We start from the raw sequence: 13,617 nt of genomic DNA, 5'->3' as shown, positions 1-13,617 counted from the left end.
AGTTAATAAATTTAGGATTTCTGTACCAAGTGGGAGCTGGTGATCTCTGGCAGGTCTGGAGTTTGTTTTCCTGGAAGAAACAAAAAACATTGCACACTTAAGTTACAAATGTGCTCAATGCTCCTTTCTCTCACATCTTACATACGAGGGTTATCTGACCAGTCTTTAGGACTGATAATCATTTTCATCAAACCTTTTTCCATCTCACTGGCTCTTTTTTGGACAAACGTCCTTGAGAGACATAATGTCAACTTTAATGCAAACAGTAATCAAACGTGAAGTATTCTGCTCTCCTTTTATGAGACAAAATACACAAAATAGACTTCAAGGTATCTACACACAGGATATTCATGCAAAGTTACGTGGATACCTAAGTTACATCTATTACATTCACTCACAGTATACTTCAGTAAAGTCGCATTGAGTAACTGTCCAGCAAAGACAAACTACTTCTAACAACCAGCCTACAGCTTAATGATACAGTAATTACACAATTGGAAAGGAAAAAAAAGAAGGCGACATTGGAAAGTCTATTCAAGCCGATTTTGCTTTACAACATGAATAAATCATTATGAACAATAATTTTACAGAGATGTAAACAAGAGCACAGGGAGCATACACACTAGCTATTAGTGGGCAGGACAAAGATATATTTGTAACTCCTGTCTTTGACTTCTAACTGTGCATCTGACTCTGTCCAACAATTTGAACACACATCACATACACTGTTCTTTTATCGGTGATGGGTACATAACGAGTTATGACATCAGCTTTTGTCATGGCATTCTAGTGCTTAACAAAGATAATAAAAGGCTACCTATGATTAAATATATAATAAATAAATAAATAAATAAATAAATAAATAAATAAACTTTCTGCTCTACACTACCCTATTTTTTCTCCCAGTTTACATTAAAAACAAAACCAGTTTATCAGTATCTGGCTTCAGGGATATTACGTTCTTCCTTGCCCCAAAAGCCATAATTCATAAACCACATTCCTCAACATAAGCTGGTATTTATTTTGAGTGGTTTACTTATTTATTAGTTGGAAATCTTTAGTTATACAGATTTCAAATTATACACATTATATAACCTGACAGGAAAGCTACATAAAATTAATGTTCCTCCATGTACATAAAATACTTTCTTGATAGAACTTTGAGATACAATAATAATTTAGTTGATAGCACAACTTAAACTGGGAGAATAAAATATCCACAACATCTTCCAACATCTCACATTCAAAGAAATCATACTGCAAAGCCTGACAGAAATTATAGCAGTTCTGGAAACGCAGCACAAGTAGAGACGTTTGAAGCAGCTACAAAAACTGCATGATTTCACTCTTCCCTTAAATCTTAGATTTAAGAGAGCGGTAATCATCCCCATGTACTCAGCACTGGTGAGGACACATCTCAAGTGCTGTGTTCAATTTTGGGCTCCTCGCTACAAGAAAGATATTGAGTCCCTGGAACGTGTCCAGAGGAGGGCAACAGAATGGGTGAGGGGTCTGGAGCACAAGTCTTATGAGGAGCAGCTGAGGGGGTTGTTTTTGAGGATTGTTTAGCCTGGAGAAGAGGAGGCTCAGGGGAGACCTCATTGCACTCTACAACTTCCTGAAGGGAGGTTGTGATGAGGAGGGGCTTGGCCTCTTCTCCCATGCAACAAACAGGACCCAAGGAAATGGCCACAAGTTGTACCAGAGGAAGTTTAGATTAGACATAAGAAAAAACTTTTTCTCTCAGAGAGTTGTCAGGCACTGGAACGACTGCCCACGGAGGTGATGGAGTCGCCATCCCTGGCAGTGTTCAAGAGGCGTCTGGATGAGGAGCTACAAGATATGGTTTAGTGGCTTGTGGTAGCTATGGTAATGGGAGGATGGTTGGATTAGATGACCTTGTAGGTCCTTTCCAACCTTGTGATTCTCTGATTCTATGATTCAGCTACTCCTTGAAAGCCACTTTAAAATCCAGTACCTCTTATATGACAGAATTTTATGCTTCAAGAGATTAACAACCTGTGAAGTTCACTCTATATCTAGCTTGTAATGCAAAACACTTTCACAAACCAGAATATTGTCTCCATAGTTTTCAAATAATTTCTGTGTACAGTAATTTTATATATCAAAAAGAATGGGGGAGCTTCAACACACTGAACTACTTCTTTCATAAAAATAAAAAAAAAAAAAAGTAGTTTTATACCTGTAGTACTAATAAAAATCTCTCCAAGATAACATTATTCATTATGAAAATTTATCTACAGTGATATGTCTTCGATCAGTTTCCCCTTAATATTAAATAAAAGTACGATGATTTAACAGTCTCTTCATTTCAGATGATGCTGCTGAATTTTACTGATCATTGCTAGCATTTCTTCAGAAGTTTGTAATTAGTTAAAAGGCTTACTAAATAAAATATAAGTTAAAAGTCCTCTTTGATTTAGATTTACAAAGGGCTTATTTACCTGAAATCTTTATTAGAATCTCCAACAATTGCATTTGGAAGCGTGATCTTTTGGGTTCAACAAAAACAAGCCAAAATCTTCCTGTAATTTCCACTAGCACATATATAACAATTTTTTTTTCAACAACATAGGACTAGTCAACAAGTTTGAGTTCTAACAACTGGATCATATTTTGCACATGGAAAGAAAATGGCGAAGTATATGTACGATTCAAAATTTACATCAGTAGATGGTATCGCTCCAAAAGTTGCTCTAATATTATCAGTTTATAAAGCTGTTCAGAATTAGACTTGATTAAAGTAACTTATAAAATGCAATAAGGCTCTAAACGGCCTATATCATGTATACAATAAAAAAATACATAATAAATAATTAATAAATAAAAAATACATAATAAAAATACACTTAAAGTACTGATAAATTCACCATAAAAACTGTACCTGCATATTTTCTCTCAAATCCGTGGCATCTCGTATAGGTTGGAGAGCATTCTTGAACACTTCATCTATTGTTTTAATCCACAGTGTTCTCACAGAAGCATACTCCCGTGATTTCTTGCCCTTCCTCACAGAGAGGCCCCGTTTATGAGGTTTCCCACCACCCCTTCGATTAGTAATGGCCACATGCACGAACAAGGAAGCATGTGCTAACATTTCACCAGTTAAAGACTGCAGAGGAACATGTCGATAGCCAGTCTGTAGACACTCAAAGGGAATAGTGTACTGCCCAATAAATTCATCCCCAATGTAATCATCATCCAGCACTACAAAACGCACCATTGCTAGTTCTGGTAAATTTATTTGAAATTCAAAACTTTCATCAAAAATTGGATTATCACCATTCTGATGCATAGTTTTTGTCCTTTGCTCAGCACAGTCAGCAGGGATTCCATGTATTTCAACATAGACGTACGGATCCACAACATCACCTTTGGCACCTGATCCTTTGGGTTTAGGAAAGTTTTGCCCACTAATGATTTTAATATGAAGCAGCTGAGGTGAAACTCCAGGCACTGTGTCTTTTGTGTTTGCACTAAAGAATGATACTTCTTCTCTCATGATAGCAGGACGAAGGACATAGCCACAGTTTCCATTTTGTCGAAACCAACCAATGTTAAGATCCATCATTAATCCAGGTGTCTGAAAGTTCATGGCTACTATCTGACAGCCACATTTCCAAAAATCCTGGGGATTCATATTACTAGAGTCGATCCTCATAGGGCTGGGAAAAACCCTGGCAAGAAAACGTTTGTTATAATTTACAAAGTCTCCCGGGTTTTCATTGGCATATTTGCTAGCAAGCACTTCATTAAATGAGCACACTTCCCAGTACTTCTGGAGCTGAAATGAAACTTGAAACTCTTTGAACTGAACTGATTTACATATGCTTACCAACTCAGAGAGCTCTTTGCAAAGCTGAAATCGTTTCCCAGTCAAAGAGTTTTGTTGTTCTACACCCTCCTTCCCCACTCTCTGTGACATTTCTGCCCCTTCATCTTCATCTGTAACATCTCCTTCTAGTCCAGAACAATTTGAGGAAAGCTTTTTTGCTTTAATTAGTATTTTTCCTTTAAGTGATTCCGGTGATGGAAGATAAGAGTCTTCAATGTTTGGAGACTGAGTATGTAGTTTGTCCCCCAAAATTTTCTTCATGTGTTGTACCATCACTTTCTGCTGTTTAATAGAACAATGATTTTCTAAACACAAAATAAGAGGGTACTCTGAAGCAAAAAATGCATACTTGTTAATAATGTCAATCACACTACGGAAGACAATCTGAGAAGTCATGGTATGTCCCGTGTAAATCACAGGCTCATTATCTGGACCATCCCAAACATCCAATTCAACACTTCGACAACCCATTTTAAGAGCACGAATATAACCTGTGATGTCAGAAGGCCCCCGAAACTGATCCTCTATCAAGTATGTATTATGAGATGAATTTATAAAATAATGAGATAATGGCTGTTTCATATCTTGACAAACTTTTTTGTGTTCTGGATCAAATATGTGGCAGTCTGGGGAAGTAAGGTAATTCGTAAACCCATCTATAGAAAGCCAACCCTTTTCCTGGCCCTCTTTGGCTGGCTCATATTTCTGAATAATTTCTAGGCTTATTTCTTCTGTGACATGTGCCATACCCTGTTCTGCTTCTAAAAACATCATGAGGTCCTTGGTATCTAGGAATTCTTTATTGCTTGAAAACTGAACCAACAGGAAATAGATTTCAGGTCGAGTACAAAGCTCATGAAAAACTTCAATAAACTCTTCTTTTGTTACTTCAGTACCAGTTTTTTCCTTGGATCTATGTAACTCCTTGAATTTCAATTCAATTTTATTTGTTTTTAAGCCAGGATTTAAGTCTTTTATAAACTGTACAGCATTACACAGGGGTATATGTCCTAAATTATCGACATCTGATTCACTGAACATTTGTGAAAGCCATGAAGTCCGCATATTATCTTGAGTACTTTCTATCATGTCTAGAGTGTGTTTTCCATAAGAAATCAGGTATCTCAAGCCAGTAACCCAAACATTTGCAATATCTGCTGAGTTAGCAACAAGATCTAGTGACTCGTAGTTTTCTCCGTATATGATTGAAAACGCACAGTCTTCTGATATCTGGTCATATATTCCATTGCTGCGAAAAATATCTGTATTTTTTCCTGTTCTTACTTCTTTGATTGACTTGATGTCAATTTTTGCTTTTTCAGAATCCTTTTTTGAAGGTTCCCAGCGTAGGGATTGCATATCTGCATCTAAGAGAAAATATCGGTGATACACCCTGGAATTGGATCGAACCTTTTTGAGCTCAGAGCCTTCAACCATTGCATTTATACAGTCACTTGCACTGCTGATCTTCTTCTCAGTTGGCATACTGCTGAACGACACAGTCTTTTTCCGTTCTCGTTTTTGTTTTGTACCATCCTGGTAAACAAGGGGGGAAGAAAAGAAAACATGTATCAGTATCATTTTGCTCAATATTGAAATAGGTTTCAACTTACACTTGAAAGTTAATGAAGAACTTCAAGAAGGTCTACTATACATGTGATGACCAGTAAGACGTGCATTCTTACTGGAATCATCACAAATGAAAACACTGATAATAACTCAATGTTTGCTCCCCTGCACAGACATAACTTTTTTTTTTTTTTTAATATATTTTTCATAAACACAAAATTAATCAAGGAAAGTTTAGAATGTTAATAAAACAATAATGTTGTATATGCATTTTATCAATAATAATCCATTTAAATACTTAGCTGGTTCTACAGCCAAGGCCATAGGAAGTAAGCTATCTTGTGAGTCTTTACATAGTAGTAGAGATACTTGCAGAAATTTACCGGTACAAAATACAATGTTTTAATACTGCACCAACATGATCTTATCAAGAATACCAAAGAAATACTAATACACAATTAGTTACTTAAAATTCACAGGATACAGTCCTAATCTAAGCATACAGACAAGACATCACTTAACTTGCCTAGTTCCATCCTCTACTGCACCCATCCATGTTCTTCCCTCAGAGTGTCTAGAGCATTGTCATATGCATCTCACCCCCATATTAGAAAAACATCCACGCTAGTCTTAATGAGCTGCAAGCTGCACTGAAAAATAAATGACAGGACTGGAGCAGATAAATCACTCTGCATTCTGAATTTCAGGAAATACAGTGACAGGGACTCAGGAGAAACTGCCTGAGAGGGTTAAAGGTTAACGAGTTCCAAAGAAGGTGTGTATTATCAGAAAGACGGCGAATAGAAAGGCAAGACCTGGGCAGGAAAGGAAGCAAAGTTCACCTTTGCTCATAAAACAACGAAAGAACCCTGAGTTCTTAGTCTGCTAGAGAAAGCCTTGATAGAAAACTAGATATATAAGTCATTAGCGAAACAAACTTAAAAAGAAAAATAATCTCATTTAGTTTAATTGTTATTTATATTGATTCAAACAAGTGTAAGTCAATAACAGATTAGGTACAATCAATTCCTTAAGAAATAACACTTTTTTTTTTTTCTTCCATTATCTGTATCTTTTTTAAGAATAAAAAATACTGCAATTTTTAAACAGTTGCATGCACCGACAAGAAACTCCAGAAACTCCATCTTTTAATGGAATAACCTTTTCATGTTAGATATCCTATTTAGAAATGTTCGTATATTCCAGCTTTGCTTGAAAAAACTTATCCAGATTTCTACAAGAAAATTAATTTTCCCTTGAACAGTTTTCCATTTGAATCATCCCAGTGCAAATAAGGAACACATATATGACAGAAAGGAGAGGAAAAGAAAGCTTTTAACAACTACAATACCAAACAAATATTCAAACAAAATCCATCCTATGGAGACTGCACTTTCAGTTCATGTTATATATGTCCTATATTTAATTTCATAGAATTAAAAAATCTGTGCAAGAATTTTGCTTTTATAATTCAATTCATAAGCACTGCAAAGCTTTTTCAGTGAAAACAGTGAAGTAGACATAATGTTCACAGTTTCATGTTTGGAAAAATTAATTAACCATATGACTCTTACACCTTTAATGACAGCAGAGAGTCCTTTATGCAAGCTCTCAAGAGCCTAGTAAAAATTAATAACCCTACAAAGGACTGATTTAGTCCAAGTCCAAACCCCTGCAAAGGATATGATGCAAGGGTAACTCTTGAAATCTCATTACATGTAGTCTGGTTGTTAAGACTTCTTTCAGACAAAGGAAAGTTTCTTAATTGAAAAAAAAAATACAACTGTAATTTTTGCTCACACAGGTTTAAAATTCTATTTTAAGCCTCACTTATCCGTATCACTTAATTTTCAGAAACAGGAAGGGACAGTCCCATAGAAATGGACAATGAAGCTCCTTTCCAGTATCTCAGGCCTTGAAATGAAATGTGCTAAAACTGCCTAGTGCTCCAGATTTTTCAGACACAAATCTAGGAGATGAATATGATCCCTGAACCCTTTCATGAGACAGATAGCAGATAACCTCCTGACATGAGAACCATCAAGGGCTGGGAATTAGTACTTTGCCTGATCAAAATCAGTATTTTTAAAGCCAGAGGACAACGTATGCCTTTTTCCATCAAGACCGTGTCTGATCCAAGACACCACATAGCAAGGAAGAAAAAAAAAAGTGTGGTTTCTTGATGTCATCTAATGTCAGCAAGTCCATCTCAAGGAATTCTCATTCCCAAACAGTTTCCTAAAGCCTGAATTGGAGTTAGCATATATCTATTAGAAGAATAATTCAATCTAGCATGTGCAAGACCATTTTACTTACTTGCTAGACGAATCCAAGGCCATTTTATCAGCATTCTACTTTTCTGCAGGGCAAAGCAGTTTCCCCACTTGCCTTACTCATTTAAAGCCTGCTGGCAGTAGATACCACTCTCTGAATGTGATAACCACAAAGATACATTTTAAAATAGTCCACAGAGTTTCTCAGAGCTCTGAGCTCCAGATTACTGATCCTAAATTTTGCTTCTCCAGAGATCAAGGATCCTGAGCTTGTGAGAGTCCTCATCCCAGTAGAGACAGTGACAGTCACAATCAACCTGAATAAACAAAAGAACTTAAAGGATATTTTCACAAAGACATAGGCCAGGACCATTTACCAAATAAGTGACTTACTGAAGAGGAACACAAGGGAAACTCACTCATAAACTGAAAATGTAATTGCATAGAGAATGCACACACTGTATTTAACAGGATTCTGAGCCTCAGCGATAGTCTAATATAGAAGACAGTTGTATTCTTCTCTATAACATGGAGGATTTCTCCTTGACATTGCGATGCATTCATGAACTGGATCCAGTCTCTCATGGCCTTTTGCCTGATTTAAATAATAAAGTTAGACAGATTAGCAAACTTCATTTATCAAAAAACAACTCAGCATTCAGTAGACTTATAGTGTTTTCAGTGCTGTTCAAGATGCTCTACAGTGTGGCTTCATAATTCTGTCCATTGCAGAAACTAGATTTTTTGTGTCAAAACAGCTTTCTGGTATCTCTAACATAATGAAGACCAAGTCAATATTGGGACTGTAACTGGCACAGTCATCACAAAGCAGGACTTTAAGGACTGCGTATTTTTTTAGAAGGCTTTAACATTGAAACCAGAATGACCACCTCATCAATACATTTCCAAAATCACATGTCATATCCAATCTCATCTCCAAGAAATTCTGAGATGGACCAAAGTGCAGATAAACAGCACAAAGAGTTTGGTTTATCCAGGAGTTTGTGTCCACAGAAAGCAAGTTCAAACACCAGAAATAATCCCAGCTGACATCTATGGCACTTAAAGAAAGATGGAAAAAAAGAGCACGCAGAGAAGACGGGCTTGTTTAAAGAGTCTCTATGGTAACTTTTTTATTATTACTATTTCTCTCACAATGCAAAACAATAAAATACTTATGTGACTAAGAAAGCGCTGTTACCAAATAAAGAATAACCCAGAGTTTCAGGTATTGCTTGGTATAGCAGAAAGTAAAGCATTCTAGAAGGAAAGCTGCAGAGCCAAGACAACTCCTAGCCTCCTAGCCTTCCCAAGGTGGAGGTGAAGGGTCTGTGGGCAGAGATCCAAGTGAACCCCGCACAAAGGAGAATGACCTTTGCATTGATCGGCCAGTGTGGGCCTCTGAGATGGGTGACTGCAACCCTGTCTGCCTCCATAGCTGCCTGCAGCTCTGATGTGGTAGTTATGGTAACTGGGATTTGAAGGTAATGCCTCTGTCTGCCTTTAGCCCATAAAGGTACTCCTTTTGAAACGCTGCTTTACAATGATGAGACAACGGTAACTAGAGGAAGTGGCAGAATGACACATTTTTAGAGTACTTGTCCAGGAAGTGAAAGTTCCTGGTGTCAATACAGATACTTCACTTGGTGACTCCGAATGCTAACTGTAAGGGCAATGCATGGATCAGGAACCACAGCACTGAGACCTGCTTGCTTAGAGGAACAGTCACTCCCCTTGTTTATGCTTCACCCACACAACGTTTCCGTTCGTGGTTATGCACCAGAGGTTGTGGAAGGCGGCTCCATCCCCACCCTGCGAAGACTCACCCAGCACAGAAGGAGCTGCAGGCCTGAATTTAACATCATCTAGCAAAAACCTGTTTTAGAAGTAATTTAATGGCATCTGTAGCCAACGCTTGCAATACTGTTCATTGTTTTATGACAGGAACTGAGAATCTCATGGTCTTAGCAATGAACGCATAGGTAACTACCCTTGTCACATTGTATATAACTCACAGATGACTTGCTTTTATTCCTTGTGTGATGCTTAACTGGCCTATTTAACTATGAAATCTGCCCATCTCCTTCAAATGCACTGCAGCAGCAATTGCAAAAATCACCCAAATTAATGTCATCTATAACATAAGACTATTTCAGAAGGTGGCTTACTTTAAAATAGAATAGAAGCTCTGCTTATTTAAGATTTCTATGTATTTTTCTTCAAAATCCTGCACAGCAGAAAAACATTTACTTTCTATTTTTTGTATTTGGAGAAGTATCCAGGTAGATCTGATATTTAAAGGTAAAAGAAACCACAAAAAAAGCATTATTTTGAAACATTGATTTTCTAAATTAATTTTAATAAAAAATAATTTTCAAGTTTTCATTTATGATATTAGAGATATAAATACAGACATAGATCAACCGAACAGTTACAAATACAACATCATAGTCATATTAACCATCTTATTTCTCTACCAAAATTATTAAGAGCTCTCTTCAAAAAAATATACTTAATAAACATGGTAATAATAAAAATGATCGTTATTTCTCCAAACACTAAAAAATACATCATTATTATTTATGGATCGCCTATGTACAGATGCTAACTCATTACAGACCAAAACATGCAACATTATAAAAGAAACTAAGGAAGTTTTCGTGTGTGAGTCAGTACAAAAAGAAGGGGAAAAAGAAAAAGGAACTGGCAACTAAAATCAGTTTAAAAATTTTACATCACTGTTACAAAAAAAATCTAGCCCTGATTTTAAAGCTATGCGTGAGGGCTGCTCTAAAATAATGCCTCCTATTTCATTATGTTGGTCCATGACAATAGAGGTGGATGTTGATAGAATGGCAGTAGAGGTTGAACTTTCCCACCAACAATCCATAACATACAAACTACCCTCAGCAAGTTAGCAAATGACACCAAGCTGACCTGGACAAGCTTAAAAGGGGGCCCACATGAGTGAGGCTCAACAAAGCTAAGTGCAAGGAGCTGTACTTCTGCTGGGGCAATCCCAGACATGAGTACAGACCACAGGAAGAACTCATTGAGAAAAGTCCTGTGGAAATGGGTGTGAGGGTTCTGGTGGATGAGAAGCTGGGCATCAGCCAGAAGCATTCACCTGTGGCCTGGAAGGCCAACTGTATCTCGGGCTGCATTAAAAGAAAGGTGGCCAGGAATGTGAGGGAGGTGCACTTCCCCCTCTGTTCTGCCCTCACGAAGACCCATCTGAAGTACTGCCTCCAAGTCTGAGGCCTCCAGCGAAAGAAAGCTGTGGAACTGTCAGAGTGGGTCCAGACAAAGGCCATAAAGATGATCAGAAGGCTGGAACAACTCTCCTGTGAAGAGAGGCTGAGGGAGCTGGACTTGTTCAGCCTGGAGAAGAGAAGGCTCTGTGCACATCACACTGTGACCTTCCAGTACTAAAATGGGGTTTATATAAGTGATGGAGAGAAATCATTTACAGGGACAGATAGTGACAGGACAGAGGGGAATAGTTTTAAGCTGAAAGGAGAGAGATTTAGATTAGATGTCAGGAAGAAATGTTTTAGTCAAAGTGTGGTGAAACACGGGCACAGCTGCCCAGAGAAGCCATGGATGCTCCATCCCTGGAGGCGCTCAAGGCCTGGTTGGATGGGCCCTGGGCAGGCTGAGCTGGGGGGTGGCAGCCCTGCCCATGGCACAGGGTTGGGCTAAATGACTTTTAATGTACCTTCCAACCCAAGCCATTCTATGATTCTACAAATTCTGTTTCAAAGTGAAAAAAGCATCATGCACAGTCAGGCATACATACTAATGGCACTGGACCAAGTGAAGTCATTAAGTTATTTTAACAGTATAGGAAAAACAAAACAACAACAAAAAAAAAACCATACGCACACAAACCCAAGCCTATTAATTATTTTAGATTACATTTAATTAAAAATATGAAAGTAGTTCTTTTTCCAAGTATGTGTACATGTCAAAGTAGACTAAATTTTTTTTTCCATTGTGAGTTCAACAACCTGCACCTTCAGAATGGCTATGGTTTCCACATTCTATTTTGTCTCAAGAAAAGCACAAGCACTAGATTGATCTTTTAGGAGTGGAGGAGGCAAGATCTTCTTTGAAACAGAGGGTTATAAAAAGAGAATGTTATGGAAGGACAGGCAGTTCCCCATTAGGAACCATACTCTCAAAGGGTGGAGCTCTACATCCTTGGTACAGCCCCTCTCTGTATGAGTCACCATTCAGCCACTCTCCTCCTTCCATACATGTAAGGTGCTTGTATCAGTATCACTACAATAAGAATTTTACTAACACAGTAACCCAAATTCACTAAGAAGCATGAACATTATAGTGCTTTAACACCACTGTACAAAGCTTGCAGAGCATGTGAAAATCAAAATAAGAGAAAACTCTCCAAGTAATTAGCAGTTTAGCTAGCAGAATTCCAAACACTTTCAGAAACAGCATATATCACATCACATTGAGCACAATAGACTCTGAATAGAATTGCAGCTACTGTGCTACACAGCACTCAACAGTTATATTTAAGACAAAGGAAAGAACATTCAACTGAAATAACAGACATTTGGGAGGAGACAAAACACGAGCTATTTTGAAAATACAGGGCCTCCCACTCACTGCAAATCACTAAATTTGAGCTCGGCATTTAAATATTTTTCCAAGCTTGCATTCATGGCATATTTGTTGTTTGAAGAAGACTTATTATACAGAAGAACTGTATTTTTTCAGTGTGTGGTGGGTTGACTCTGGTGAGAGACAGCGTTAGAAACAACAAAGATGGGGGAAAAAAAATATGAAGATTAGCTGCACAAGTAACAATTCATTACCTTTTTGTTTTCTATTGCTAAAAGAAAGCCATTATTAAAGGAACATGGATGCAGGCAAGCCTTAGTTCAAACCTCAAACAAAACCGATCTGTATTATTTCAGATCAGCTGGTTGCATGGTCTCAGCTAAGCCAGCAGCTGAACACCAACAAGAAAGGGAGTTATGTCCTCCTTACTGTTGCTATTCCTTCCTTAAATGTCTCTTCTTCATCCTGTCCCAGGTGCACCTTCCTCCCTTCTTCCTATCCCAGCTCCTCAAGTCAGTGGCTGTCTCACATACAGTGAGTTAATTCACCTCACTTACTAAAGAAGCAAAAAAAATCCCATGTTTGCTGAATTAGTTTTCTGTAATTTTAGTGAGCTGAACTGATTTGTTGTGTGATCAGATGGACATCAAAAATTTCACAATCATACTGATTGTAACAGCAAGCTATAAGAAAAAGCTACACCAGAATAAAACAACAAAATTAAAGCTCTCAGAGCTCCCATGGTTCATTCAATTCCACTTCACATAGTCATGTAAAGAAGCAAAATGCATGCTTGATCTCTTAAGGATCCATCATTTAGCTTTTTTAAAACTAAACATTAAATCAAAGAGCTATTTCACTACATATTAACTCAGCACACATAGATCTATTCCATTTGTGTTCCAAAAGAAAACAATTTGATATTGCTTACTCCGCTGAAAATAAAGTAGTAAGCATTTATACTATGTTTGATTTTGACTGGTAGCATTTATAAATTAAAAAGAAATAATCAACTATAACAACCAAGTCTTCTCAATTCTGCAGCTTCACACTGCCAATTAAGTTCAACAACTGCTATAGCTCATAGAAATGTGGCTCCATTTATAAATCAATATATATAATGAGAGAACTTGAGAATATTGTATCTGAATATTAAAATAGGATAGTAAAAATTATATTAAAACACCACTAAAGCATTGCTGCCTATGTAAGTACATCCAGTAAGGATGTATTTATGATGTTAAAATGAAGAGTTATTTGGTTTCAGAGATTAACTTCTGACACTGGTGAGAAGGGGAAAGGGAAGAAAAGTCTCATCTCAAAAGAAAATAA

At 37.3% G+C, this 13,617-nt stretch overlaps 1 protein-coding gene across 2 annotated transcripts in view; it reads right to left on the bottom strand.

Annotated features, from left to right (window-relative positions):
* The window catches only part of PLCL2 (phospholipase C like 2), a 94,418-nt gene that overhangs the window by 38,390 nt on the left and 42,411 nt on the right, over positions 1–13,617 (bottom strand). For both annotated transcript variants that reach the window (XM_072329813.1, XM_072329812.1), the window contains exon 3: positions 2,906–5,392. In XM_072329813.1, the coding sequence (XP_072185914.1) occupies positions 2,906–5,392 (2,487 nt within the window). The remainder of the gene's footprint in view (positions 1–2,905; positions 5,393–13,617) is intronic.

Source organism: Excalfactoria chinensis, chromosome 2 (assembly GCF_039878825.1).
Source record: "Excalfactoria chinensis isolate bCotChi1 chromosome 2, bCotChi1.hap2, whole genome shotgun sequence".
Lineage (NCBI taxonomy): Eukaryota > Metazoa > Chordata > Aves > Galliformes > Phasianidae > Excalfactoria > Excalfactoria chinensis.
The sequence above is the reverse complement of the archived record's forward strand: the minus strand, read 5'-3'. Positions and strand labels throughout refer to the sequence as shown.